This window comes from Nipponia nippon, unplaced genomic scaffold, assembly GCF_047370975.1.
Source record: "Nipponia nippon isolate SJK-2023a ecotype South Korea unplaced genomic scaffold, ASM4737097v1 scaffold_11, whole genome shotgun sequence".
Lineage (NCBI taxonomy): Eukaryota > Metazoa > Chordata > Aves > Pelecaniformes > Threskiornithidae > Nipponia > Nipponia nippon.
Genome location: NW_028262302.1, coordinates 9,055,810 through 9,081,931, shown reverse-complemented (window position 1 = coordinate 9,081,931; position 26,122 = coordinate 9,055,810). Strand labels below are relative to the sequence as shown.

The following is a 26,122-nucleotide window of genomic DNA, read 5'->3' as shown; positions in this document are numbered from 1 at the left end:
GAACTGAAGCTTCTGCTCAGTGGGTCTCTTCTACTTCTGTTCTCTGACCACCAAAGCCAGGAGTAGATGCGAGGGCAGTGTCTTCCTCTGATCAGAACATCTGTTTGCAAAGCAAGTGTAAGGACAAGGTCTGAACTATTTACAGAGTCCTCTGCTATGATTCTTTGTGTTCTTTCAAACTTGAATAAGCCATATATTATTTCATACATCTTTCCACTTCTCTCACAGTCACTGAGACCAGCTGCAGTGTGCTGTTTTTCTCAAAAGCACCCACTGAATCAGACTGAAGAGCTGGACAGTCTCATTGACAAAAGAAAATCAGATACCCATCATAAGGCCTGCTCAGGTTATTGCTCTGAGCCCAGCACATTCACCATAGTATGTCTCAGTACAACTGACAGTAAGTCAGTCACTCATTTTACAGTATAAGAAAATGGAGGTACACAGGGAATGATGCCTCATGTTCATTATTCAAAAGTAAATCAGGTCAGCCAGAATAAAGAAGGGAAGTTAAATAGAAAGATTCAGGGGCTGTTAGTAATAGCAGTTTATTTACTATAATTCAGATATTCAGTGACATTTGGAAATGATACTATCAAATTGGGAGGGTAGGGTTATATTAACCATGATAGCTTGATAATACACACAATGGTTTTTAGAAGAGAAAAGTTACAGAAAAAGCTGAAAATTTGAAACCAGGGAGCTCAAAGTTCCTTGGCAATAGTGCAGTCCTTCGAGACAAGCCAAAATAACACCCTACAAGAGATGGAGAAGTCAGAGTGCCAGTGCAATGTGTACCCAAACAAAAGACATCAGTAGAGTGAGATAGCACAATTTGGAGAGAAAAAAACACCACAGTTTTCTTTCAGTGCTCATAGTTGCCATGATTGCCCTTAACCATCTAATCCAGAAATGTTGTAAATCTATCAGTAGGACAAAAGCTGCTGAAGGTCGGCTGAGGTAAAGCAAAAGATGACAGAGAAGCAACCCACTGTTTCAGCTTAGGCGCAGGTCTGTGTCACAGCAGATGTGTCTGAAACGTGAAGCACACCAGTCCCAGAAAAAACTCCTGTCCTTTTGGTCACAGTATTGGAAGCCTAACAGCAACTGCCATATATAAAAAAGTAGTTGGAATAGTATTTTAAACACCAGCTATGAAAGGTGTCTTTCTCAACCCTGAATAATGGGACAGCAAAGCCTGATGGAGAGGTGTGACTATAGCACTGCCTGCAGCTGCACTAGGGTGCTACAGCAAGTGGCAGACACATGCTGGCGTTCAGGGGGTGCGGGCAGACTGGTCCTTCCCTGGTCCGGGGCCTTCTGCAGTCCCCCAGTAGCTACTGCCCCAGGGGCTGTAGATAAAGTGGGAGCAATCAGCTTGGCCTAAAGAGCTTCTGAAGGAAAAGGATGACTACAGGGTGAATACAGCTGAACATGATTTCCTAAGCTGAGAGCCTCTTTTGTAAAGGTTTCCCTTATGCAGAATAGAAAAGGAGAGCTCTGCTCATCTGTGTGGAAGCAAAGAAATTTGTTAGGGCATGGTCAGTTCAGCAGTTGTATCAATAGAGAGAGTATTCAGATTAAAAGGGAATGAAATGGGAAAACCTCATGTGAGTGCACTGATGCAGGCAGAACTGTAGTGGGGTTCTGCCTTCTGGCCAAGAGAAACAAAAGCAAAATTGCAGACAGTTTTCAACTAAGAGATTAATAGAGTTCAACCGCTACGGCATCCTCTGTCCCCACCTCCCTTTGATCAAAATCTTGCTTAAATTGCACTGCATCAGCCAGCAGGCTTCTTTTTCCCCCCAGGCTGTCACAGGTACCCTTTGCCCAGGAGGAAGAAATGTCCCTGGCGGTCAGGAAGTGACAGCTGGTGCGAGAGGAACAGCCAGGGGAGTGCGGGCGGCAAAGTAGGATACGCTGAAGTTACAATCGCAAGAGAGAAAAATGTGTGCTAACACCTCATGAAGTCCCGTGACAAGTCAGGAACTACGCAAAAAATGTGACTTGGGGAGTCCCAGTCTACAAACACTGACCATGGGAACAAAGGGAAAAATAGTCAGTAAAAAAAATAACATTAATATTATGAAAGATTGGAAGGTTTGTGAACAAATAGAATTGAATTTGGAACTGAACCACATTGTCAAAATCAGCTCTCAAATTGTACAGGGACAGAGGACCTAAAAGACACAGGATGATGAAAGTGTGAGTTGGCTGTGACATTTCTGCTGGGTAAGTTGTGGTTTGCGGTATGGGTGCTACCTGGAGAAGTGGACTACAGATGGGAACGACAAGGCGTTTAGCTGCGTGTTCACGCTCCCTGGGTTTGCAGAAGCTAAGGGACTGTTGCTCTCTAGTGGCCACTGCAAGCTGCCAGGTTTTTGCCTGGACTGCTGACCCACTGCACGGAGCAGACTCAATGAAATCCAGGTCTCGCTGGTTTTCATACAGAATTTGGCCCATTGTTGACACACTGAAAACCAGTTAGATCTCAAAACTGGGTGTAAGAGTTGACTACCTCAATTGATTCCATGTTTAGCTGAGAAAAGACCAACAGACAAATTAATTTTTCAGTGGTGTTGACTGCTCTTTTCACCCCAGTAGCCCTTATTTGTCTGCACAGTCATGCACACAATGAGTTTAAATTTATGTCCATAAAGCACTTTAAATACCTCCAACAGAAAATGCTGTAAGATAACTGTTAACTACTGTCTATTAAAAAACAAAAGCGTACATGTGTGTATAGGAATGCATAGGCCTAAACAATTAGGCACTGTATGATGAAAAGAACAGTAGTTCGACCGTTTTATTTTCTGTCCACTCTTTAAGAGACAGACACCCGCCACCGCCCCGAGGTACACCGGTGGGGCTAAGTCCGAGTCTGGGCAGCCAGGCCCACTGCTCCCATCTGGTAAACCCCCGTGCAGCTGCTGCCTCATTCTGGAAGTACCAAAATTCCCAGGAGCTCTCATAAATTTGCATGAAAGATGTCTACGTACACCTACTGTTCCTGTGCGTGCCTCAAACTACCACAGTCCTAGACGGTTTTCAAGTCAAATACTCTCCAGCCTTCCCTCTCTCGAGGATTCTAATCCGCTGTGGTGCTCAGAACGAGCATTGTGTGCTATAAACCTGCGCAGTCGTCAGAGCACTGCACTGCGGGTAAGTGAATGGGGTCTGGCTTCTTTCCTCCTCCTTGTTTGAGGCTACCTAGAGGGCCGGGACAGAGGTGGAGACAGTTCAAGACTGAAAAGAGCAACTGAAGACTTCAAGGGTTTAGAGTATTGACCAGGTTCATCAGTCCTTGACTGCAGTTTCTGAAATGCTGTTGCGTAAATTATGGAAGCAGTCCTTGGAGCAGGAACTGGACACCAGACCTGCCCTCTCCCTCTAGACACGTATTTTTCTCTGCTGAGCTCACTGAACGCAGAAGGCCTGCCGCCCAGTGAAAGTACTTTATAGGCTAAGTAATAGCACCATTTGAGGATAGTGCCTTATCTGTTTGCTGAGGTGCTATGGAAATAGAAGTGTTTAAATACATCCTTGTGCTGTATTTTCTAAGAAGTAATTTGTTATACAAAGTCCCCTTCCTGAAACAAAATGATCCTTCCGTATTAGAGCCTGCCAAGAATACAACTATATGCCTTTGAAATAAATCCCTTACAGCATGGGGACAGTTTTCCTTCGCAGAACCCACAAAAAGCAGAGGAAAATCAGTTTCAATCTGTCCTGAAGTAATTTCTTACCTAATTTTTAGGTTTAAGAAAAAGATGTACTAGTTACTAATTTTCAGCTTACATTAATCATTTAACATTTACTATGCATTATGAACCTACTTTTGTAGAAATTACAGCCAACAGTCATTGCTCTCAGCGAGAGTTCTACTAGACAATTTTAGCAGAAAGAGGGAAATTTTGAAAACATATTTCTCTGATTTGTTTTCTGCTGGGGTTACTATACTGGCATAGGAGTTCTGCCTCCCTCTTGTGGCTACATCTTTTACTTTCGACTTGGAAAAGAAACATTTACAGTGCAGCCACAATCAGAGTTCATGGTAGTTCCCTTCCTGACTGAAGCCTCATCCTCAAGTTTCCTAGAAAAGCACCATTATGCTGGGAATCTCCCATACAAAAATTTTCTACCTAAGAGGAGGTTCTTTTTCACTTTCATGTGGGAACAACTGAACATGTTTGATAAAAATCAGTGGTAATTCATGCTGGTTACATTTTGTAAATGATTCTGAATGTTCAGATTCAAGTCAGCCAAATGTACAAGCTCCACCTAGGAGTTATTAAGGTATATTCCAGGTGATGTGATATTTTCAAGTGCTGCAAAAATTCATGGCCTATACATTTTAGGATATCACTTTGTCCCTTCCTATCACCTTCCATTTAAATAGCACATAGTCCTTTTCAAACATTAAGAAATTAAGCTATCTATCTGAAGAGCTAACTGAAATAAAGACTGTACCTCTCAGATGATAAGAAAGCTAAGACAGCATTAAATCGCTGCCTTGGAATGACAGAGCCCCAGCTGAATGCAGATCTAATGTCCCTCCATTGTTTCCCTAAGCCAGAAGAACATCTTCTCCCTTCAAGGTCCTGAGCAGACTTAGAGCATTTGTAGCGTGATTTACCTTGAGTGTCTCTGCTCTGTGCCCTTGTATTCTTCATTCCTTAGCAATTTACACTGATATCAATATAGCACATTGCCTGCCGCAACATTCAGAAAGACACGTGAATTGTGTCTTGAAAGCCATAGCTGGAAACTGGGCAGGAGAGACCTGGAAATTCGTAGCAGAGGTCTACAGTAATGGAAAGAGAATAAGCTGCACAGCTTAAACGTTACTGCTGCTCTTGGTTTGTTAGGTCTAAAAGAAAGTGGCTCTGTAGTTCTGCACCGCTGTCACTTGGTCACATCCTCCAGCTTCATCTCCAATTTCAGCTGGCTTTGGCAGCAGGGCAAGGGGCTCGCTTTGACCACTCATACATTTATGTAACTGTTTGGATGATGTGGCTAGAGATATTATCACTTTGGCTTTGAAGGTACTCTCATCTGCTTCACATTAGATGATACCCATCAGCACCTCCTTGGCAGCTGGCCAATGAAAACATTGACAGGAGCTGAGCTCAGCCCCGTGCAGGCTCTGCCAGGGGCTGGCTGCAGCAACAGCTAGAACTTCTTGGGAAAAATCATCCCTGGTGCCTACAGACCACATCCAATAAAGGCAGCGTTGGGCCCTCACCCTATAACCGTTGATACTGCATCTGCATCTGGCCAGATGGGACAGACCATGGATCAGTCCTTCCAGCACAAATGCAGCTGTCTGAAAACTCTATAAAGTGGAAGTGCAGTTTTCTGCTCATCATGTGCTCTGCCCGTACCATAAAACAGGGTGCAAGGAAAATTGCAGGTATAGCAGGTGTGATGGGATGCCTCACTAGAAATGTTTTCTTTCAAGACACACAGACGTGCTGATTACTAATCTGCCTAGAGTCAGTCTGTGGGAGAAATGAGGTGGCTGATGACAGTAGATCATATTGCAAAGCTAGGAAGATTTGTAGTGGAAGATGATGCTTAAGATGGAAAAACAATCTTTCATCTAAAGCAGCAAGGCAGGGAGTAGGGACAAGCAGCTGAGGGAAAATGTGAGCTCCGCTCTGTAAGCACAGCTTCACATTTTTTTACATGTTTGCAGCTGTCAAAATCTTGGTATGCCCAAGACTTACAGGTTACACATCATTTAGCATGAAGACTCAAGCGGAGAGGAGCTCTGGAAATGGGTCATGGGTTAGAAATGGCAATAAATGCCCAGGGTCCTATAGCTCCATTACAGGATGAGTTGGGCTGCTCATTCCTGCTGTTTTTCTTTCTCTCAAAGACAGGGACTCCGACTGCCCAGCAGTCCGCATGCTAGTACGGCTTTGCCAGTTAGATAATTAGCCTCAGCATGGGAACTGCAGATTAACTGCTCATAAGCCATAGGTTGGCCACAACTGAGTTCATGTTCACTGTTCCTCTCTGGGAAGGCTGAACACAGCCAAAACTGAACTGGAGTTGTTTCCTGCAAATTCCACCCAGTCCTGTGAAAAACGACTCATCGCGGGGGGGGGGGGGGGGGGGGGGGCGTGTAGGCAAAGACTCATCTTGTCTGCCTGGTGCTTCTCTGCTGGGTCCCAGAGGGGACATATGATCACCTCTGAATAGGCTGTAAAGTGTAGGGCACACCCATGTTTTTTCCATGAAAGCTGTAGCCTCTTTGCCCTTAAAGCAGCTCGGTGTCATCCTCAGCAAGTCAGAAGCTTGCATGGTTTGCAAGGCCACTCACTTGGGCGCACAGGAACAGGCATACTAAGTGAGAGGCAGTGAGCATCCAAAGTGGAACAAACCTGCCTTACAGAAAAGCATTTTCAGTTTATGGACATGTGAATGTGTGGCCATGGGACAAACTGCCAGGTAAAATACACCAGAGCACATCCCTGCTTGGCGGTGGCTGCCTGTGTGCAGTCTCCCACCCTGCCAGCTCCGTGAGGGAAGCCGAGGCTACACAAATGCATGCACGCTCCCAAAGGAATCACAGGGTTATCTCGCACACAGACCAGCACCGTGCCATAGTTACATGCTGCATGTTTGTATTCTGGCACACTCTAGGGGGATTACTTTATCCCAAGTCACCACGTCGAGCCTGAGGTATGTAAGGCTAGCGAAGCCACACTATAGATCGCTCTGTGCAGTTTTTTTCTCTATGAATATTTCACTCTCCGATGCCTGTATCAATCAGGAATAACTTTGCTGAAGTGAATTCAGTTTTGCTGTAGAGCTTTGCACATCATAGCCGCCGGCTGGAATACATGGCAGTGATCAGTAAAAACATTTATCAGCATGCTAGGTAAAGCTTCGCTTTAGGTCCGTAATATAGGACATTGCGTGTAGAGAGAATCTAATTGGTATTTTAAGTGCAGATTTTTTGTTACCTGACTCCTTTGTTGCTCGGCTTCATGGCTCAGAGCCAGCAATATTTTGGCTGTTGTCAGAACCCCATCACAGTTGAGTAGCTGTGATTCATAACAGTATAACAGTCACAGTCCAAGTGATTAATGTTACTACTTAAAAAGCACTTAAGCAAGGTAGTACTGACAGAATGTGTAACTCGAAGGTACTCCTTTAGCTCACGCCCTTGCAGAGAAGCTCTAGCCTCCAGAATTTTAGGGGCTTTTTTTTAGCTATTTAAGAATCAGTACTCTGTATTCAAATTATGATTAATTCAGTCTGTAGAGACCTAAGCATTAGGCCAAACATGTATACACATGCAAAAAATAAAGGGGTGGTCTCTGCCCTAAGACCAGTAATCTTCCTACTACAAGCGCTGTAGCTTGCTTACAGCAAGTGGGGTGTGCATTTTCGTAATGGCCAATTCTTCTTCAATAAAAGGAAGCCTGGAGACTTTTCTACATGACAAAGCATTTGGCAACAATGTTGTTTTGAAGCATTTCCTCCTCTGGTCACTTATTTCTACTCCTGTCAGCTCTTTCAGTGGCACTAAAACGTCTTTTGTGGGGCTGCCCTATGAACCAGATCAGGAAACTGATCCAGGTTAAAAATTAGCCAGCACAGGAAAAAAAAAATAAAAATGGCACAGCAAGGAACTGGCACAACTGCAAAAGCAAGAGCGTGTGGCACGGGGACGGAACGAGCGCACAGTGGTATGGGAAGGAAGTACGAACGCCTGAAATCCTCATTACCACCGAATCCTTGGGGGTCGTGGGAACCACGGGGTCAGTGTCTCAATTAAGTTTTGCCTTTACGAACTAGGCGTAGTTTTGTCAACCAGAGGCATGAAAGAAACAATCTCTGATCTGCAAATCTATGACAGCAGAAACCTCTGCTAAGGTGTAAATAAATGCAGCACGTGGCAACAGCGTAGAAAAGAGCTTGTTGCTTCCTCCAGCTGTAACTGATCATTTACTAGAGACAGCTGTTATAAAGGCCATGGTGCAGCTGTGTGAAGTGATTTTTTTGAGGGATGGGCTGAGGGAGGCTAAGGAAAGTCAATTCCCTAAGCAGAGGAGGCACGAGTGGTCCTAGAAAAGGAATACTTTTGGAGTTTGTATAAAACAGAGAGGGAACTGTGGTCCTGCTAGGGGAGAAATCATAGTGCTGAGAGGAGAGGGTCTAGTAGTTAGTAGCAGCTTTAGAAGAAGGTCTTCTGATGGGGGTACAGGCCTCTGGGTTTTGTGGTGTTCCTCAGTCTTCGAATGCCTGAGAGGTCTGTTGGAGATACATGGGACAGAAGGAGTTAGAGTAACAAAACAACTGTAGTAGCTGGTTACCTGCGAACATAGTCTTCTGTGAAGATGCAACTTCTGTATTTTGTTTGGAGGAGGGAAGATGGTTTTCTAATGTTGGCAGCTATGCAGCTTTGACTGTATAACTAAGCACATAGTTTTATTGTCCTGTTTAGACATGCCCTAATGTGAAAGGTGTATATACAAGTTGTTGTCAAACAACTATATGTATTCTAACAGTAAACAGTCTCAGTCTATATTAAAGGAAAAATTCTTTGTGCTTCTTACTTTGCTTGAGTAAGCACTTGGTAAGAGCAGAGCAAGCCTGAGACTCCAAAAGTCTAATCATGAAATAAAAGCTTAATGTGTAGCAAGCTTCTCTGAAGGCCTTACCTACTCTAGCGCTTCAAGCTGAGAATTTGCTGAAACATTTATGTCTGCCCTCTGAAAGGGGCAGAGGCAAACCACAGTGCTCCAGGATGACAAGGTTTTGCTATCCGTGGGCTGTGAGGAGGGCAGTTGAATTGTGCATATGTGGTGCATATGCACCCTTAAAACTGGTGGTAGCGTGCTTTGCTATAGCACGTTGCTGTGCTTCAAATTCTAGATGTGAGAGTAAATCCATCTAGGAAAATAGAGATACCTTGGAATAAGGGTGATGGGAGCTATTTCATTCTATTTCTGCCTCACTTAAAAATTTGAGGGAGGAAATCCAGTGCTGAAGGCAAGAGGGATATGTTTACTCTCTTTTGTTTCCAGCTACTAGATCATGGCAAGCAGGCTGTTAGAAGGAAAATGTCACTTTATATAGATATATATATATATTTAATACCTTTTAATTAAAGAATAATTATACAATACCTGAACAGAATACCTGTCTGAAACTAATATCACATAAGCTCCATTATGTGCCAGCATCTCTTCCAGCTCCTGAGGGCTGGTTGCACCCAGAAAAGCTTCGGTATGATGTGTCTGTTGTTAACTTCTGCTTGTGCCCAAAGTTTTGGATTGCGGCTTGGGCCACTTACTTTTTTTTTTTGAGCTCTGTAGGGACACTTAAAAAAAAAACAACAAACAAACCAACACCACCCCCCAAAAAAAAAATTCTCAAATTTCATTTGAGGTTATATTCTTTCTTTGGTACAATGAGTGGAAGCAGCGAGTTAAACACAGAGGTAAACACAAGCTTTAAACTCACAATGTGTGAGCTTAACTTCCAGCAGCTTTTTCCCCTGCTAACATTTTCTAGACTGACTTCATTCTGTGTATGCTCCTGTTTTATCCTTTTAGCACATGCTGGTGCAATTTCAAGTTGAATGTGTATCTCCTCGTTCTTCTGGAAAACTGCCATTTCAGAGATTGGGGCAGAAAGTTTACTTCCTTGACTAATAATAATACTATGTCACCAAAGCCTTCTGAAAAATGTTCAACAGCTTTGTTTTGTTTTTAAGGAAAGAGTGTAATATACCGGGTGAAAATTGTATGTTGTCTTCGTGCCCACAGTGGGAGTGCCAGCAGAACTGCAACAGAAGATTGGTAACGTGGACAAGACTTACGATGACAAATCTGGAAGACGGCCTGACGGTAAGCCTCATTCTGTTACCTATGTTAAGGGTTGCACTCCTGTAATACAGTCAAGACCAATTTTTGTTTTCCTTGCTTAACTGCCTCTTGGGGAGCGGGGGGGTGGGGGTGGTGGTGGATGGGGGGGTGGGACACACACCAGTCAACGTTGATCACACTTAAGATTTTCTGTGGTTTCAAGAACTAAAAAATTATAAACTACCGTGTCAGCAACACCTCATACTAGGTGCTCTGTGCTTTGCTGTATGATCAGAAATGTTTTCAAAGAAAAATGAGGGCATGCTGATACTGGTCAGGTACTGATTTCTCCAGGTGTAGGAGATCAGGTGTACTCATGGTCTGCTCTTGGGAGACAGAAAAGTAGCTTCAGGCTATTATTATTTTTACCACTTTAGGATGAACCAAAAAAACTCCATTAAAAAAAAAAACACACAAACAACTAAAAACTGAAGATCACAACTTAAATTTCATGTGTTTGACTTAGCATCAAGATTTTGTGGTTCTTATTTTCTGCTGGATGGCTAGCTGGTGGCTTTCAGTGGCAACCACAGGTACTTAGCACCTTTTGAGTTTCTAGATTCAAGTGTGTCCCATCCCTCACCCCATTAGCAAATACTTATGCATCAGTTATCCCTTTGCAGAATAGCTTCTTGAAATATCTGCTGTGAAGAACAACGCATTAGTACTTGCCAAGAACTTTAGAATGGAAGTACAATCAACCTAAAAATCATACTGAAGAAAATTTATTCCCCGCCCCTCCCGCTTTCTACTCACAAGTTCAAAAATCTCTCTTCTAAGAGATCCTGACGGACCACAAAGGAGATGAAGTAAAAACGTCTCCATATCCTAGGCCTTTTATATTAACTTATCAAGCTACTGTTGCAGTAGTGAGTCACTTGCTCTGCTGAGGAGAAGCAAGGAATACTTCTGGTACTAACGCACAGAATCATCCAGGGCACTCAATGTAGACTGCGTGCCTCTGAGTGCAAAGTGTTGGCTATAAAAGACAATTTGTTTGTCTTTCTCCTAAACATGTTGTAGAAAAATAAAGACGATCGTGCATAGGATTGCATGGGAACTTTTTTATTTTATTTATTCTTCTAGCACACCAAGGATCAGCTTTTGATCTTGTGCGCAAATGTGCTTTTCCCTATACTATCCCATCTTTGGCACAATTTTTGCAGTGAAGGAGAACGTTTACCCAAATGTCATCGTCTTTGCTCTGGGTATAATGTCCATCATCACTGTGGAGTTCAAGTCTAGACAGTACAATGGCTAAAACAGAAGTGACCAGCCAACAGTAGAGCTGACGTTATTGCTAAACCTGGTGAAGCCACCCTGACTTGTCAGTAGTAGAAACCTTAGGGAAAAAGAAGACAGACAGGATAACACACAAACTTAATATAATTCATGCCTGACTGGCAAACAAAAGAGAATGCTGGCAGATACATACAGTTAACTATAAAAGTAATGCTGTTATATAGCTTATGCCTACTGATGCTATCCAGATTACCAGTATTGCTACTGCACTATACATAAACGTGTACGTTATTCCACTCTAACAAAATGCTAAATGAAGTAGAATCCCCTAACATCGATACAGCAGGCAGCTGTGATGCTGGGCAAAAACAAGGTGAACAGACTTCAGCAAGCGGCTAACTCGCTTGCTCTCCCCGAGCAGCAGCTGAATTGCCATGAATTAGATGGACCATTAGTCTGACTCAATGGGGCATTTCTCATGAGGGCTTGATTTTGTTCACAACAATATTCTTTACAGGCACTCGGGGGGTTTGCAGTGCTGCACCGCAGCTTGATATTGGTGCCTGAGAAACTGTGACAGGGCTATGCACACAGGTCTTACCTTCTGGGAAGACAGTCTGCTGAACTATGGAAAGGAGCATGATACCAGACCGAGCCATTACTGCTATCATGCCCATAAGTTCACTTTTTAATTATTCAGTAAGCCACTTTGAAAACCAGGGAGGGGGGTCCAGGGAAGGAAACTAGCTATCCAGTGCCTCATGTCGAAAAGAGGAAGGGTATGAATGGTGATCTGATTCCATCCTGGTGGCATGCCAGTCAGTTCAGCAGTTTCACCTCACAGCGAAGTACGAACTCTCTGCAAGAGATGATTACTACCTTCTTATTGGAGGCACTGGAAGTCAAGTCAAACACTAGCACCTCAATCAATTCCCATAGTTCATTCATCAGACTATGAATTATGGCTTCTGAGGGGGCAGACCCTCTTCAGTCCTGCTGGCTATGCTATGCAGGTGGAAAACTCCAGCAAAAAGGTGGAGTTTGACAGCTGAGAATGGTAAAACTTTGTAAACTATGCTATTTTTCAGCCGGGGCTCCAGCAGCATGCACAGTGAACAGTGGCTTCATCAGCTGGCCCACTGTAAACCAGTCATGTCCCTATACAAAGTCTGCACTCCAGAAGGGAAGGAGGTGTTCGTTACTGTAGAAATCAAGGATTTAGAGGAATGGGATGGGAAGGTCTCCTGCACCCACTAACAAGCTCCCTCCCATCAAAGATACCAGACAGGCATTCCCTTGTTACTCAGGCTACTTAATAGGAAGGACTCCAGGCTGAAGGTAAGTACAAACGTAGTCTGCAGCACAGTATCACAGTATTGGTTGAAGAGGTGTAACCTGCTCTGCCTTGTGGATGCCAAGTCAGAATTCAGTGTTATTTTTCACTTGTGCTTGAGCATAAGGACTTACACGGGTGACTTACTGGTGAAGACCGAGGGGATGAGTGGGGTTCAGCAGTTGTGCTAAGAAGGACTGAGCAAAGGTGGCAGTGGTGAAGTTAACTTTGATGGAACAATACTCGTGGTTGAGAAGATTTTCCTCTATTATGTGCGTCTCACAGGTTGCCATAGAGAAAGGGGATAGAGAATGGAAAAGGAAGAGAAGGCAATAAAGAGGGGAAAATGGAAGTTAAGCCAGCTGGCAGGGCTCTGACAACTCCTTGCACAGCTGGGAAATCCTATTGCCCCTGATTCTGAGAGGAATGGCTAAAAGCAGCAATTTTGCAAGTTGATGAGCGCCCACGGACCGTAGTGAGTCCCTGATGGAGGACATCAGTAATTTCTTCAGATTTTGCTCCCTCCATCTTCGCCTCCAGGTCTGGACTCAGCTACGAGCCTAGTGGTAGGCCACCCTCCGGTGGTAGAGCCCAGAAGCACCGTGGGGCCTGCGGCCTACAGCCGAGGCCCCGAGGCCCATGGGGCCTTTGTTTAACCGCCTGGGAGGGAAGGCATCAGCGCTCGCCAGGCCAGGCAGGGCTTCGGGCCCCCTTCTTGTGGGCCGGGAAGAGCCGTTTCTGCCCTGAGGCAAGCAGCTGTGGGCGCGGTTTTCGCTTGCCAAGGAGCAGGCAGCTCCCAGGGACTGAGCCCAGGCGAGTGAACGTCTTCCCCAGGCTGGCGCCAGCCGTGACCGGCAGCATGGGCGGGCTCGGTCCCAGCCGTCTCCCCCTCACGGGCTGCCCTCGCCCAGCCGCCGGGGCCGCTCCCGCCAGGGCCCGGGGACAGCCCGGCGCCGGCGGCCCGCAGCAGCCCCGCCTCGCGAGCGCCATGGCGTCACGCGCGGAGAGGGGCGGGGCTGCGGCGCCGCCAGCGGAGGATACGCCGCGACTTCCGCCTCGGTAGGCCCGGCCGCGCGGGCCTTCGCGCAGCCGCTTCCGCCTCGGTAGGTGTCATGGCGGCGGGGCGGGCCCCTCACGTCACGGCGCCCGGCCCGGCGCGGTCTCGCGCGCAGCTCTCGCGGTGCCTCGCCGCCCCCCCCGCCCGCGTCCCCCTCTCGCCCTGGCCGCTCGCGCAGCTGCTCGGCTCTCGCTATATAAAGGGGCGAAGCGGGCAGAGCGGGCGGCTGGCGGCGGCGGCTGCAGCCCCAGGGCCGGCGAACCAGGCCGGGCCAGGCCGCGGGGCTGCCCGTGAGCCGGGGCGGGACGCGCGGGCTCTGGGGGGACGCAGCCGGGCAGGTTTATTGTTTTAGGGGCGACTCCCCCCCCCGCGGTTGGGGGCGTCCCGGGGGGCTCGGGACATGGCGAGCTCGACTAACACAAACCCCGTGGTAAGGACCGGGTCGGGGGGCGAGGGGGGCCCCGGGGGCAGCGCGGGCGGAGGGGGCCGGCGGGGCCCGCCGCCCCCTCCCCCGCACTCCCTTCCCTCCCGCCGCCCGCCTCGAGCGGTCCCGGCCCCCTCCCCCCGGCCGCCGGCGGGAAGGGGCGGCGGGGGAGGGCCGCGGGGCAGCCTCCCCCCGCCGCCGGGGAGCCAACTTGTGGCGCCTGGCGCCGGCCGCCTCGGCGGCGGGGAGAGAGCGGAGCCGGGGGCGGCGGGAGCGGGGCGGCGGGAGCGGGGGCGCGGGGCGGCGGCCCGGGGGCGGCGGGGCGGCCCGGCGGGCGGCGGAGCCCCGCGGGGGAGGCCAGGGCCGCGCCGCCGCCCGCGGGGTCCGGCGGGGCGGGGAGGGCAGGGCTGGCGGGCGGGGGGCGCCGCCGCCGGAGGGAGCCGCCCGGGGAAGGGGCGAGAGCCGGAGCGAGCGGCGGGGGAGCGCGGGCGCTGCCGCCCGCCCCGCCGCCGCCGTCCCGGGCGAGGGGAAGCGGCGCCCGAGCCAGGTTTCGGTTTTGTGGTGTCGGTGGCAGCGAAGCCCGCCCGGGCTCCGCTGGAGCCATTTTATGTTGCTTTATAAGAAGGAGACGATGGTTGAAAAGCACTTATCCCAGCCCGGCCGGATCGGCTAAGCCGGGCGAGAGCCCTCAACTTCTCTCCGGCGAGCGAGGCAGTATTTATTTTAAAAAGAGAGAGCGAAAAAAAAAAAAAAAAAAGCAACCAACCTCTCCCCCCCTGTTCCCTTCTCGTGCTTTCTGCACCTTGGCGGGTGGCTGGCTGCTGCACTTGTACTCACAGAGGTTTGCAACAAGCAGTCACACAAACCTGCGCAGCCACCGAGCCCCCCCGGCCGCCGCTCCGCTCCGCTCCCCTTTGCGCGCCCCCCGGCCGCGACCCCCGCCCCGAAGCGCTGGAGGAGACAAACCCGGCGTCCCGGCGGCGGGCTCGGCCCCCTTGTTTGTGGCTCTCAGATCCATCATGGCTTCCCCCTGCCTTTCTGCCTCCCTGCTCCTTGTGTTCCTCCTCCCTGTGGCTGCCCTGTTTATATAGAGCTATTGCCGCTCTCTAATATAGACTCTGCTAGGATGGGAAGGTGCTTTCCAGCCCCACGTCACCGCCTCTCCATTTAAACACCACATCAGCCTTTAAATAGGGAGCGAGCCGCGGAGCGCGGGCTGGGAGGTGCATGCGTCCGCGGCGGAGGCTGGGAGACGGGCGGCTTGTCCCTCCGATCCCGGCCGGGCTTTCGCCGGCTTCCCCGTCCCCCCGCGCCGCCCGGCCCCGTCGCCACCGGCCTGCGGAGCCGTGCTGCTTTCTGCCGGCTCCGGCGGGGGCGGGGGGGTGGCTCCTAGCCGGTGTGCATGGGCTTTCCCTTGCTGTTACGCATGGCACAAAGAGAGTTTTCATCCTCTCCTGCATTTGAAACTGCTTACCTTTTTCTTCCTTTTTAAAATTTTTAAATTTTTTTTTTATTGTAGTCCCTAGCATGCAGCTAGCACATGTTCCTGTGCTCCCATAAGCTCTTAGAAGTAGTTTTTCTGTTGGGTGGGGAAAGTAGAGTTTAAGCGGTACTTACCCAGTACATCAAGGAGAGATGTGGTACTTACTTTATGGCGCTTTGCCAAGGTCTGACTACAGCTGTCACCCTAAAAGTAGCGTTAATATTAAAGTTTTGTCTATAGGTCATGGGCCACAGGTACTACTCCATGATTTGTTTGCATTTTTGGTGACTGAAGTGTGCAAATATTTTGTGACAGTCCAGGCAGAGCACAGGTTTTAGAATTTTCACTGATACTTGGTTTAATTACAATATTTGGTATACTGCAAAACAGTATACGAAAGAAACTGCAAAGCATCCTAGTTTTCCTTCCCAAATCTGAAATTTTACAGACCTGCCTGTGAGTTAGGGTCATGCAATTGCAAAGTAACATCGTTGCTTTGATACTTTGTCAGGTTTTCTATCAGAAAATTTTAGGAAAGTAGTCAGCCATTACGTGCAGGGCAGTTACTCAGTTGGATGTGTATCAAATGTGTGTGATCTGAATCTGTTGTCCCGTTGATAAACTTCTGGCTTTATTTTTTGATTGCAAGAAAATAATCTATTTCTGTGTAGCAAATTAGAGATTTTGCTTCTCTTTCTCAACCAAGTTAGTACTGAATAGCAATCTATATATTGAATAATCTCCAGAGTACTTGTAAATATCTGTGATTCAACAGTTTACTAAAACTTGCTTTCTCTCGGCTGTATTTGTGTACTGGCATAACTTCTGTGAAGTTCTCTTGGAAGATGTCTGCATTTGAACGTTGTGTTTGGAATAGCAAAAGCTAAGCTTAGAGCGTGCTTCAAATAGATATGCATTAGGCTAATTTTCACTGAGGTAGTAAAACCTTTCAATAGTGCATGGTCAACTTTGTCAAATTCAGGTCTCATTCAATAGCAAGGATCCCTATGCTTACCCTAGGAGTACCAAAGATAAATAGGAACATTTTGAAGTACTGCAACCAGGTGATAACTTTAGGAAGCTAGACTTTGAGTCTAATGTGTCAATAGTATCATGTCAGCATCCGATCAAATCTGAATTGCTAGAAATCTGTTCTTCCTCATAAAGGACAAATGTAAGACATTAACAGTTATATGCAGTATACGATTTTGTAGGTGACAAAGGTAATTTATTTGTAAAATTCTACGACAACATAAGCTCAAATTTTAATGCTTTTGCAATGTAGATTATGTGCGTTACTTCTTTTTACACACATCTTTGATGTAATTGTGACTAAAACTAGTTACCTTTACAGTGTGTTCTCCTAGCTGTCATATAGCTAGCTTCCAGCTGTAACTTGCACGGACAGGAGAAAGATGAGTGGCATTTCAGGGATAACTGTAGAAGCAACCAGGAACAAACCGCTGTCAAATGCACAAAGCGTGCCGCGGTATATCTCTCCATAGCGTGTTGGTTATTGGAAACCCAAACTGCTGAAATGCCAAGTGTTGTGATAATAATTACAAAGGGATGCAGTTTTTGTACTCTTGAAACTGAAGGAATGTAGGAAGTGTAAGTCCCCAAAGGCATGTGGCATTTCTTAAAATAGCTTGCTGGTTGCTCCTTGGATTTGGAGTGTGTGTGCGTGCGTAGCAGTCTCACCATACTCGGAGTTTTCTTTACAAGATGCACAGAGAAAGTGAAATATAATTGTTTCCTTATGTTCCCAGAGGGGGAAGTACTAGATCTCAAGTCTTTTCTATGTGTTTGTGGTTGTATCTAATAAATCAGGAATTTTAATTGTTGTCTTTAATCTATAGTAAGTGTTTGGAATAGTGTTTATTGAAGAGTGATTTGAGTATTTTGCTCTTAAAAGAGCTTGAAGTTTACAGCAATGTACTCTTTATGAGGGAGGCACTTTAATATAAACCAGATGAAAGCATGATTATTTTAATAGCAATCTTTAAAGTTTCCATTATGTTCTCATTGCTTTCTCTGACTGAATGTGGAAATTTATTGGAAAACTTAACTCACCTGCTATCCCATCTTTAGACTTGTTCAGTAATTGTATACCCATGTTTATTTTTTTGAGTAAGCAGTGTATGAAAACAATTTTGTCATTCAACTCCAGAGTCTTAGGTGGTTTGTATAAAGAGCTTGAGCATCATATAAATAATGCTTAAAGCCAACACTTAGCATATATCTAAAACAATACAGTGTGTTCCCTTTTAAAGACCAGGCTTAAGGCTGTTTTGTAATTTTACTGGATTTGCCTCTGTTGAGGTAGGAAAAGAGCGTTCTGTGATATTCTTCAAAATTCCACTATGGATGGCTCTTGAAGGCATTGCTGCTCCCTCTGTGGAAGGCATGGCATCTGACAGGGCTGGATGTTCAGTAGGAGGGTACAAGGGAGTGTTTTCAACCGGATAGGATTTTTCTGAGTATTATGTAAACATGTATAGTAAAGTCAGACACACACTTTAATTATAAGCATGCAGATACTTTCTTCTCTGTTCCTTTCCTTCTAATCATACAGCTGTGAGTGTATCATATGTTGTGATACTGCGTGATTAGAGCAGCGTCCAAAAATTCTGACCCATCTGATCCAGTGCACTGCTCATGCAGAGAGATACATGCATGTGCAAACTGCTTCTGGGTTCGTTACCCTGCATTGCACTGGGCTCGCTGCACCCGTGTGGTGCTGCTGTCTTTTGGGGGGCTTGGCTGCTCGCTTGGTCTGTGGGAAGTTGCGCAGAAGGACTCTGTCAACGGCAGAGTGAACGTCTATGCTCTTAACCTGCCTTTTGCTCTCTTGCTAAACTAATGCTGGACACTAGAAACCAGTATCCTGCTCTTTGAATTTGTTTTTTCCCTTACTACACCGGGAAGAAAGGAGACATTCCCAAGCAGACTGTCGGGCTGTAGGGTCAGTTTGTTGTGTCTGAATGTTGATGTTTTTTCCTAGGGTTTTATAGACTTGAGGAGGCTTTGTGAATAAACCTTACAAAAAAATGCCTGACTGGGAAGACAGGAGGAGTTAACTGCTAGTGGAAATTATTAGGGCCCGTTTATGTAAAATCTATTTTATTAGAAAAGTGGACCTAATAGATCATTAAAGGAGAGGAGGATTTAAGGAGAAAATGCAATCTCTATCCTGCAGGAATTTTGATTGTAATTTCATACATACAGGTAGTTCTCTTAAGTAAAGCAACTCACATGCCTGAGGTTAAGCATGTTTATTTGCAGGCTGTGGTTTTGGCATTAAGAAACAGATGCTTTTAATACAATAAGGAACAATATACGGAATAGGTTAAGTAGCATTTCTGTGCTAGTCGAATTGTATAAGCTTTATGCAATTTGTTTAATTATAGAAATAATAGGCCTTAATGTTATTAAGTAGAATGTCTTTTTGCATCTGCTATGAATTAAATCTAAGTGGAAAAATAATCCTGTTAATGATGCTTGATATTTCTAAGTTACTCACTGGGCAGATGTAAAATACTAGTGCTCAAGAGTAGTCTGGCTTTGAAAGTCTGTTTCAAATGTCTCTATAAGCACAACTAATGCTGTACTTGAAGCCTGGACACGTAAGCATGCAGTATTATTTTGAAAGAAAAAAATCTGCAAGTAGTCTGGTATGTTTTGTTTCTTTTGGAGAAGTTGTGTTTTGGACATAGGTGCTGTAAATGTAGTTTCAAGGGTGGCAAGCTTACTCTGTTAATTGAGGCCAGAAAATTTTTTGGAGAGACAAGTAACAAAAGGATGAATTGTAACATTTCAGCTACTTCATTTGCAGCAGCATGCTTTAAAGTTGAAAAGTGGCAAATTGATAAAATGTAAAATGAAGAAAAAAATAGGGTGCTGATAGCATGCCATTTGCCAAAATATTGATGTGTGGTCAATAACAGAGTGGTATGTTGTTTTTTGTTGGGTTTCTTTTGTTTTCTTTTTTTTCCTTCTCTTTTCCCTCAGTGTTTTTTTTTGTTGTTGTTTAGTTGTTTTTTTGTAAGAAAAATCACTTGAATATGCCCCAGTGTGGCGTTTGTTTTAAACACTAAGGACATAATACACTAAGCAGCCATCAGACTGCTTAGTTCTTAGGTCCAGGCTTCCAAATAGGATCTTTTCTTGTAATATCAATGTGTTTCTTTAAGGTTTTGAGGGTTTTTGTTTGTTTTTGTTTGGTTTTTTTTAACATTTAAAAGCAAAGATACTCAACTTATTTTTGTGCTTATTGGCCACTCAGCTTTTTCCTGGACTAGTATATCATGTGCTGCTATTCCCCCTGCATTATTCTGTAACATAGGCATAACAATTCCATAACATGTGTGCAATATAATCTTTGACATATCTGCAACAAATTCAACACTTCTGGGATACATTAAGCAACTGCGTATACATAAAATAAATGTTTCAAGTGCGTGCAGTAAATTTGTGTAGTTCCAGCACTGCTGGGCTAACTGCATGCGCTTGGTGCAGGTTTTCTGCATGTGTTAGAGGCACAGCCCTCCTGGAATGCCAAACACACTGCACGAGTACAGAACGATTGTTTGGCGTATATACATATATCTGATGTGCGTGGCATCATTTGGGATTACTGCTTAAGGGAGGTAGGGAACGGGGTGGAGGAAGATGTCAGCTTACAGGAGGTTGTAGCTACTTTCAAATCAGTTTAAAAATGGCCCACCCCCAGCCCAAGGAACAGCCTTGGTCAGTGAAGTATATATGGTTCCCAGGCTGGAGAGTGAGCAACCCTAACTTAGAGCTCCTAGTGCTACCTTGCACGTAGATAGCGCAGATATTTAAACCCAACCAAAATACCTTTGAGGTTCACGCATATATAGAGAGGCCCACGCTGTACTGTTCAAAAGGTATGGCACGTACATAGTACAATTGTCCTGTGGTCCTAGGAATTAAATTTTGGGCTTTAATTGATAAGGTTAAGTATTTATATTCTCTTTTTAAACTTTTACCTGCATTTTAAAATTCACAAAATGGTTGAGGTTGGAAGGGACCTCTGGAGGTCATCTTGCAACCTCCCTGCACAAGCAGGGCCACCTAGAGCCGGTTGCCCAGGACCGTGTCCAGACGGCTTTTGAGTATCTCCAAAGAGACTCCACAACTTCTTTTGGCAACCTGAAGTGAATTGACAATTCACTTCATCATTGACAATTTAGGCATGAAATCAGTGTAATAGAATAATAATGTATTTGTAGTATTTCCCCTTGAAAAAATTCTACTGTAAAAACATATGTACTGATTGAAAACAGAAGTCTGTCTAGCCCAATATCCTGTCTTCAATAGTTTCTGTGAACAGATGTGTAAGGAAGAACAGGACATTCACATGAATGCTTCCAGTTTTTTGAGCCTTCAATGTTTTTTCAGCTCGAGATCATCCTGAGCCATATTTGATTCCTGTTGAACTAGCAAGCACTAACAAGTTTCTTTCCTCTGTATTTATCTAATATCCTTTTGAGCTTTTAACGTTCTTTGACATGAATATTTTGCACACATGCAAGTATTTTTCTATATTCACTATGTACATTGTTTTCCATTCAGTAAATTTGTTTCCTGCTTGCCAATCTCCTTTACTCTGTTTTGAATTACGCTCCTCATGGCTTGAAAACTCTTTTGGCATAGTTATGTCACAAAAGATAGCGAACAGTTCCTTCCCTTTTCACCCTGTTTGAGCTGTTCTTGCTGATTTATACCTTCTTGGATATTTTAGTCATTCTGAAACACGCTATGTATTCTGTAATGCAGTTTTCAGAGTTTTTTTTTGTGGGGGGAATCTTATTTTAAAGCTAAAGTGATAAATTTCTTTCAAAGCAATGCTGACTAGTTACTTTTTTTTTAAAGCCTAAATTGTACAGGTCTGTAATTGAAGATGTCATCAATGACGTCAGAGAAGTTTTTCTGGATGAAGGAGTGGATGAACAAGTTCTTATGGAACTCAAAACAGTAAGTTGCAATTTAAAAGTTTTTTTTAATAGACCAATACAGCAATTGGTTTTCGGATCTGCTTACTGGTGTACACAGTAAAAGTACTAATTTTTAGTTAGCTTAGCATTGTATTAATCTGCGTATCTGTAGCCCCATATCATTTGAATTACACTGCTGGATAGAGATCTGCTCACCTTGTTCACTTTCCCTAATCTGACATGTCAAACCTGACATAAATTAACAGCAGGCATCCGAATTCAGTGTCATTCCAGTCCCCGAAATGTTATACCTTTAAAAAAGAAAGGGGAGAATATTTATTTTAGAGGCAGACAATTCTTAAGGTTTTTCTGCAGGAAAAATAAAATACCTGCTCTGCTTGATGTTTTTGTCTTTCTGAAGAAGAGGAGTTGTGTTGTCGGATGCATTATCAGATTTTTGCATGTATGGTTTATGGTTTGCAGAAGTAGTATTTTTGGGGGTGGTACCTAAGAAATTGCATTGTATGCATCACACTTTTCTGAAGCTCTCAGATTCATAATTTTTCTACATACAGTGAGTTTGAACTGTTACCAAGGGTCCAAAAGAAAGGCAGGATGTTGGCCTGGGCTCTAGTGGGTCTCCTGTGGCTTCAGATTCTTCCTGAGTAAAAGAAGCCCTTCAAAAGGGAAGAGCAAAGGCAGGATAAAAACCAAAAGGGAAGAGGTAAAGTAAAAGGAAACTATGAAAGTAGGTGCCTGCTTATCTCAGCTGTTGAACAAGGACTTCTTCAGAAAGCTGGATGTCCTGCACTCTCAGTAGTTTCGAAGTATGAAAAAATGGATGGAGTGGGAAAGGACTTTTGAGTTTGGCTAAACAGGAACAGGTGAAGACTACTTTTTCCGTGAAACCATGACCTGGCTTGGTGGAAATGGAGTGAGCGCTATAAGAAAAACACCTTCGTGTTTGTGTCACAGATGTGTTCTGAAAATTATGTCAGAAAAGACTGAATGAGGAAAGAAACCAGAAGGAAAATGAAGTATTGAAGAGGAAGGCTTAGGGAGCCCTAAGCAGGATTTGAAATCGGGCTTCCTGGGTGCCTGTAGTCTTTTTGACTCTGATGTATTACGAATACTTCTGTTGCTGTCTTTTTGCAAGAGCTGCTTTTTTTGCATCTGTGGCTTTTCTTGGGAGACATGTCAGCTGACATCAAGAGCTGAAGGGCTGGAGAAACTGAATTTGACATTGTGGTAGAAACTGTGTAAATGCTTGTATGGAGGCATTATCTTAGGTATACTGGTAGTTTCTGTTCAAGTGTGTTATGAGGCAGTAGTCTTCAAGCAATTTTTATTGAGGGGTTCCAAGAAGAAATGGCTTGAGGAAAACTGTAATAAAGAATTATTTTTGTCATTAAAGAGGTAAGAAAGAAAGAGGGTAGAGAAGTGAGAACTTGAAGGCTAATTTAAAGTTACCAGTTTATCTCTATTCATGCTTCTATTAGGGTTGTTATGAATCTTCCACACTTGGAAGAAAGAAAGAATGTTAAAGCTTAAGTGTGGACTGACAGTTCTTAAGGGATATTTAATTCCTCTTCTTAAAACATTACCTCTGTGGAGTTCTCTCTACAATCTGTATTTGCCTAAGGGCTTTTTGGCTAAGTAGGCTGCACAAGATAAACAGTGAAAACAAATTCGATTTTGGAGTACTGTCTTTATATTGTTACAAATCCTGTTGAGTAAAAATTGTACACAGATTTCTCTTTCCTTTTCCAAACTAGCTGTGGGAAAACAAGCTGATGCAGTCCAAGGCTGTAGATGGCTTCCATTCAGAAGAGCAGCAGCTTTTGTTGCAGGTGCAACAGCAGCAACAGCAGCAGCAGCAACAGCAGCATCATCACCACCACCATCACACACAACCTCAGCCGCAGCAGACTGTGCAGCAGCAGTCTCAGCCACAACAGGTCCTTATTCCAGCATCTCAGCAAGGTCAGACTTACTTTCTAATCTCTCTGGCAAAAGACTCTCAAGTTAGACCAACTCCTTAGCATATTCTAAATCTAGGGCAGGATGTTTATCTGATGGATAACTTTGTGCCTTTATGTTAAACTTTGTCTCTACTTGCCTCTATTTAATGGGTCAAGAGACCTGACTTGGCGAAAAATATCTTGGTACTTGTGTTAGTCATATTCATCAGAAGATTTTGGAAAAGCTGAATTCTTTCCTTGGTCTTCTACTACATAACTTATGTTTTCAGAATATGTGACTTTCAGATTCTGTCAAAAATCCATTAGCAGCTCTGTAATTTCAAGCCAATATACGCACGCAGTTGACAATTTAGTCATGAGGTAGTAATGTGATTAGGAGCAAATTAATTTAAAAAAATATGTTACTGTTTAGCATAAGTGGATGCTAGGCTGTGAAAAATACTTGTATAACAGTCTGAGTGTATGTAGGAGATGTTTTTTCATGTTAGAACAGGTTTCAAGTGAAAAGCGTAATGGCTGGGTATTTTTGTGGTCTTAAAAGACTGCACGCTGTAGGTGTGGATGTTTAAGGTATCTTTTAGCTAGCCATAACAATATTGTTTCTTGTAATTATTATCTTGTATATTCTCCATTAATAATTTAAGGGAAACATTTTTCACCAATTACAATTTCATTTGAAAACTAAGATAAATACTACTGGATTTTACTGCATATATGCTGTGTAAACAAATCTGCCACCTGTGAAATGCCTGAGTTGAGTTTTCAGTGTGCTGCTAAAATTGTGGCATAAAATATTTATCTGTGGTAGTCAGTCACAGACTTCAGTATTTTATCAGATTTCAGGGATCAGAACCTATGTTGTGATAGGCACAAAAGATAGTTATGAGTTGATTCCCCTCCTGCCTCCCAAACCCGCCCCTCCCTCAAACCCAACCACCATATATTCAAAACAGAAGAAAACTAGTGTGACAAGAACCTGTTCTTGGGGCTTTTTTCCCTTGGGGTGGTTTTGTGTGTTGTTTTTCTTGTTGCTGTTGTTGGTTTTGGTGTGTGTTTTGTTTTCTTCTACTTAGAGTACTTTGTATTTTGGCTGGACATAACGTAGTTTCGATTGTTGGGATAAAATTCATTTTGAGATGAAGACCCCTAAATACACGTGGCTTCAAATGATCCGGGTGTCTCAGCTTAAGTTACAGTCAGCAGAGCTTGGAAAGTCTACTCACCAAGACCTCTAGTGGCTCCTTAGCTGAATAGCTGTGACTCTACTAACCAGGTTTCCCTCCACTAATATGGAGGTCCCTGTCCTCCTGTTTGAGTCCGAGGGTAGAGTAAGATCCTGCCTATAGTAATACACTTTAAATGGATTTATTGTTGCCCAGTGTTGTGGCTTGTGACCAAATGACAGTGTGGAGGCTAAATGCAATTAGGATATCAAAGCACTTTAATCACAGACATGCAGTTTTATGAATTACTTGACTTCCCTGTTCCATGGGGAAGACAGTGTAGTAGTTCCTTGCATGACATGGTGCAGTCCAGAGAGAGATCAGGACAATCGGCATGGTGATTTCTGCTGTCCTGTGTGTGGTCCTGGCACAGTCATGAGATTTCCTTGGGCTCTTTTGCCCTCCCTGGGTTCCCTGAAAGTTGGAGAGATGGCCTCAGATCTTGGTACAAGGTTGTGGGGCTTCCCTCTCCAGAATCTTTTCCAGAAACTCTCAGTTAGCCCCGGTGTTCTTAAGTGTCGTTGGCTATAGGATTGGATGGAGAATACCTTGTCGATGATTAGTTTGTTCAAATTGCTCTGTCATTTTCCAATTTACTGTCACTGATATTAGCACTGGCAACCTGCTTGTTCGATAGACTTGGACACTTTTGCACTTCTAGATGATCAACAGGTTGTTTGCATAGTTTAGCTATCTGTTTCCTTTAGCACACCAAAACTATTTTGTTGTTTGGGAGAGGTGGTTCATATTTCATCGGCTTTTGCTACATTAGAAAGACAGTGAAGGTCATAAGCTTATGCTAACATCTGTGCTAACTAGACCTAACTCAAGCTAACTGTTAACATACTCTTCATCTTGAAACAATCCTTGCTTAAGTCTCTTTTAAGAGTTAACCACTGTCAATTGATGTTTTTGGAGAACTCTGGTACTGGACATCAGCGAGTTTGTCAACATTTCACTAATAACTTTAATTTCAGAAATGTATTTTAAATGTTGCTTTACCTAGGGTCGGAGTAGGTAACTGAAGCCCTTGAAATAAGATCTGTAAAGCCAAAATAGCCATATCGCCTCTCAGAGCTACTGTTGTATATTGTCTTGAGAGTAAAACCTAGTAAGATCAGAGACTGTTCAGTAGCTGGTTTTGTTATGAAGCTCAGCTGATTTTTGGGTGATGTTCTTTCTAAGTTATTCTGGCTTGGATGCTATTTTGGGCAGACTGTGTAGTTTTCATGAAATGCTATCGTTTTGTTTCTAGCACCTCAGCAGCAGGTTATTGTGCCAGATTCCAAGCTGATACCGCACATGAATGCCTCAGGCATGGTAAGAAAAGCAGAAGTTTATACATGCATACACTGTCATTATGTAAGTTGTTTTGTTTAAATAGTAAACACAAATCTGGTATGAGTCATCAGATGCTTAAAAGTAATTTAGGACACACTGGTAAAGCTGTCTGCCATCTCTCTGAGTTTTGCTGCTGCACTGACAATCTAGGAACAGTAATCCAGGACTTCAATTTTGATAACAAATCTAG

At 44.3% G+C, this 26,122-nt stretch overlaps 1 protein-coding gene across 4 annotated transcripts in view; it reads left to right on the top strand.

Moving 5' to 3' along the window:
• Nucleotides 1–13,544: 13,544 nt before the first annotated feature.
• The window catches only part of GTF2A1 (general transcription factor IIA subunit 1), a 28,348-nt gene continuing 15,770 nt past the window's right edge, over nucleotides 13,545–26,122 (top strand). For 3 of the 4 annotated variants that reach the window (XM_087747452.1, XM_087747453.1, XM_087747455.1), the window contains exons 1-4: nucleotides 13,584–13,949; nucleotides 21,325–21,426; nucleotides 23,162–23,369; nucleotides 25,847–25,911. In XM_087747452.1, the coding sequence (XP_087603578.1) occupies nucleotides 13,920–13,949; nucleotides 21,325–21,426; nucleotides 23,162–23,369; nucleotides 25,847–25,911 (405 nt within the window). In that variant the 5' untranslated portion in view covers nucleotides 13,584–13,919. The other variant, XM_087747454.1, reaches the window with a different exon arrangement.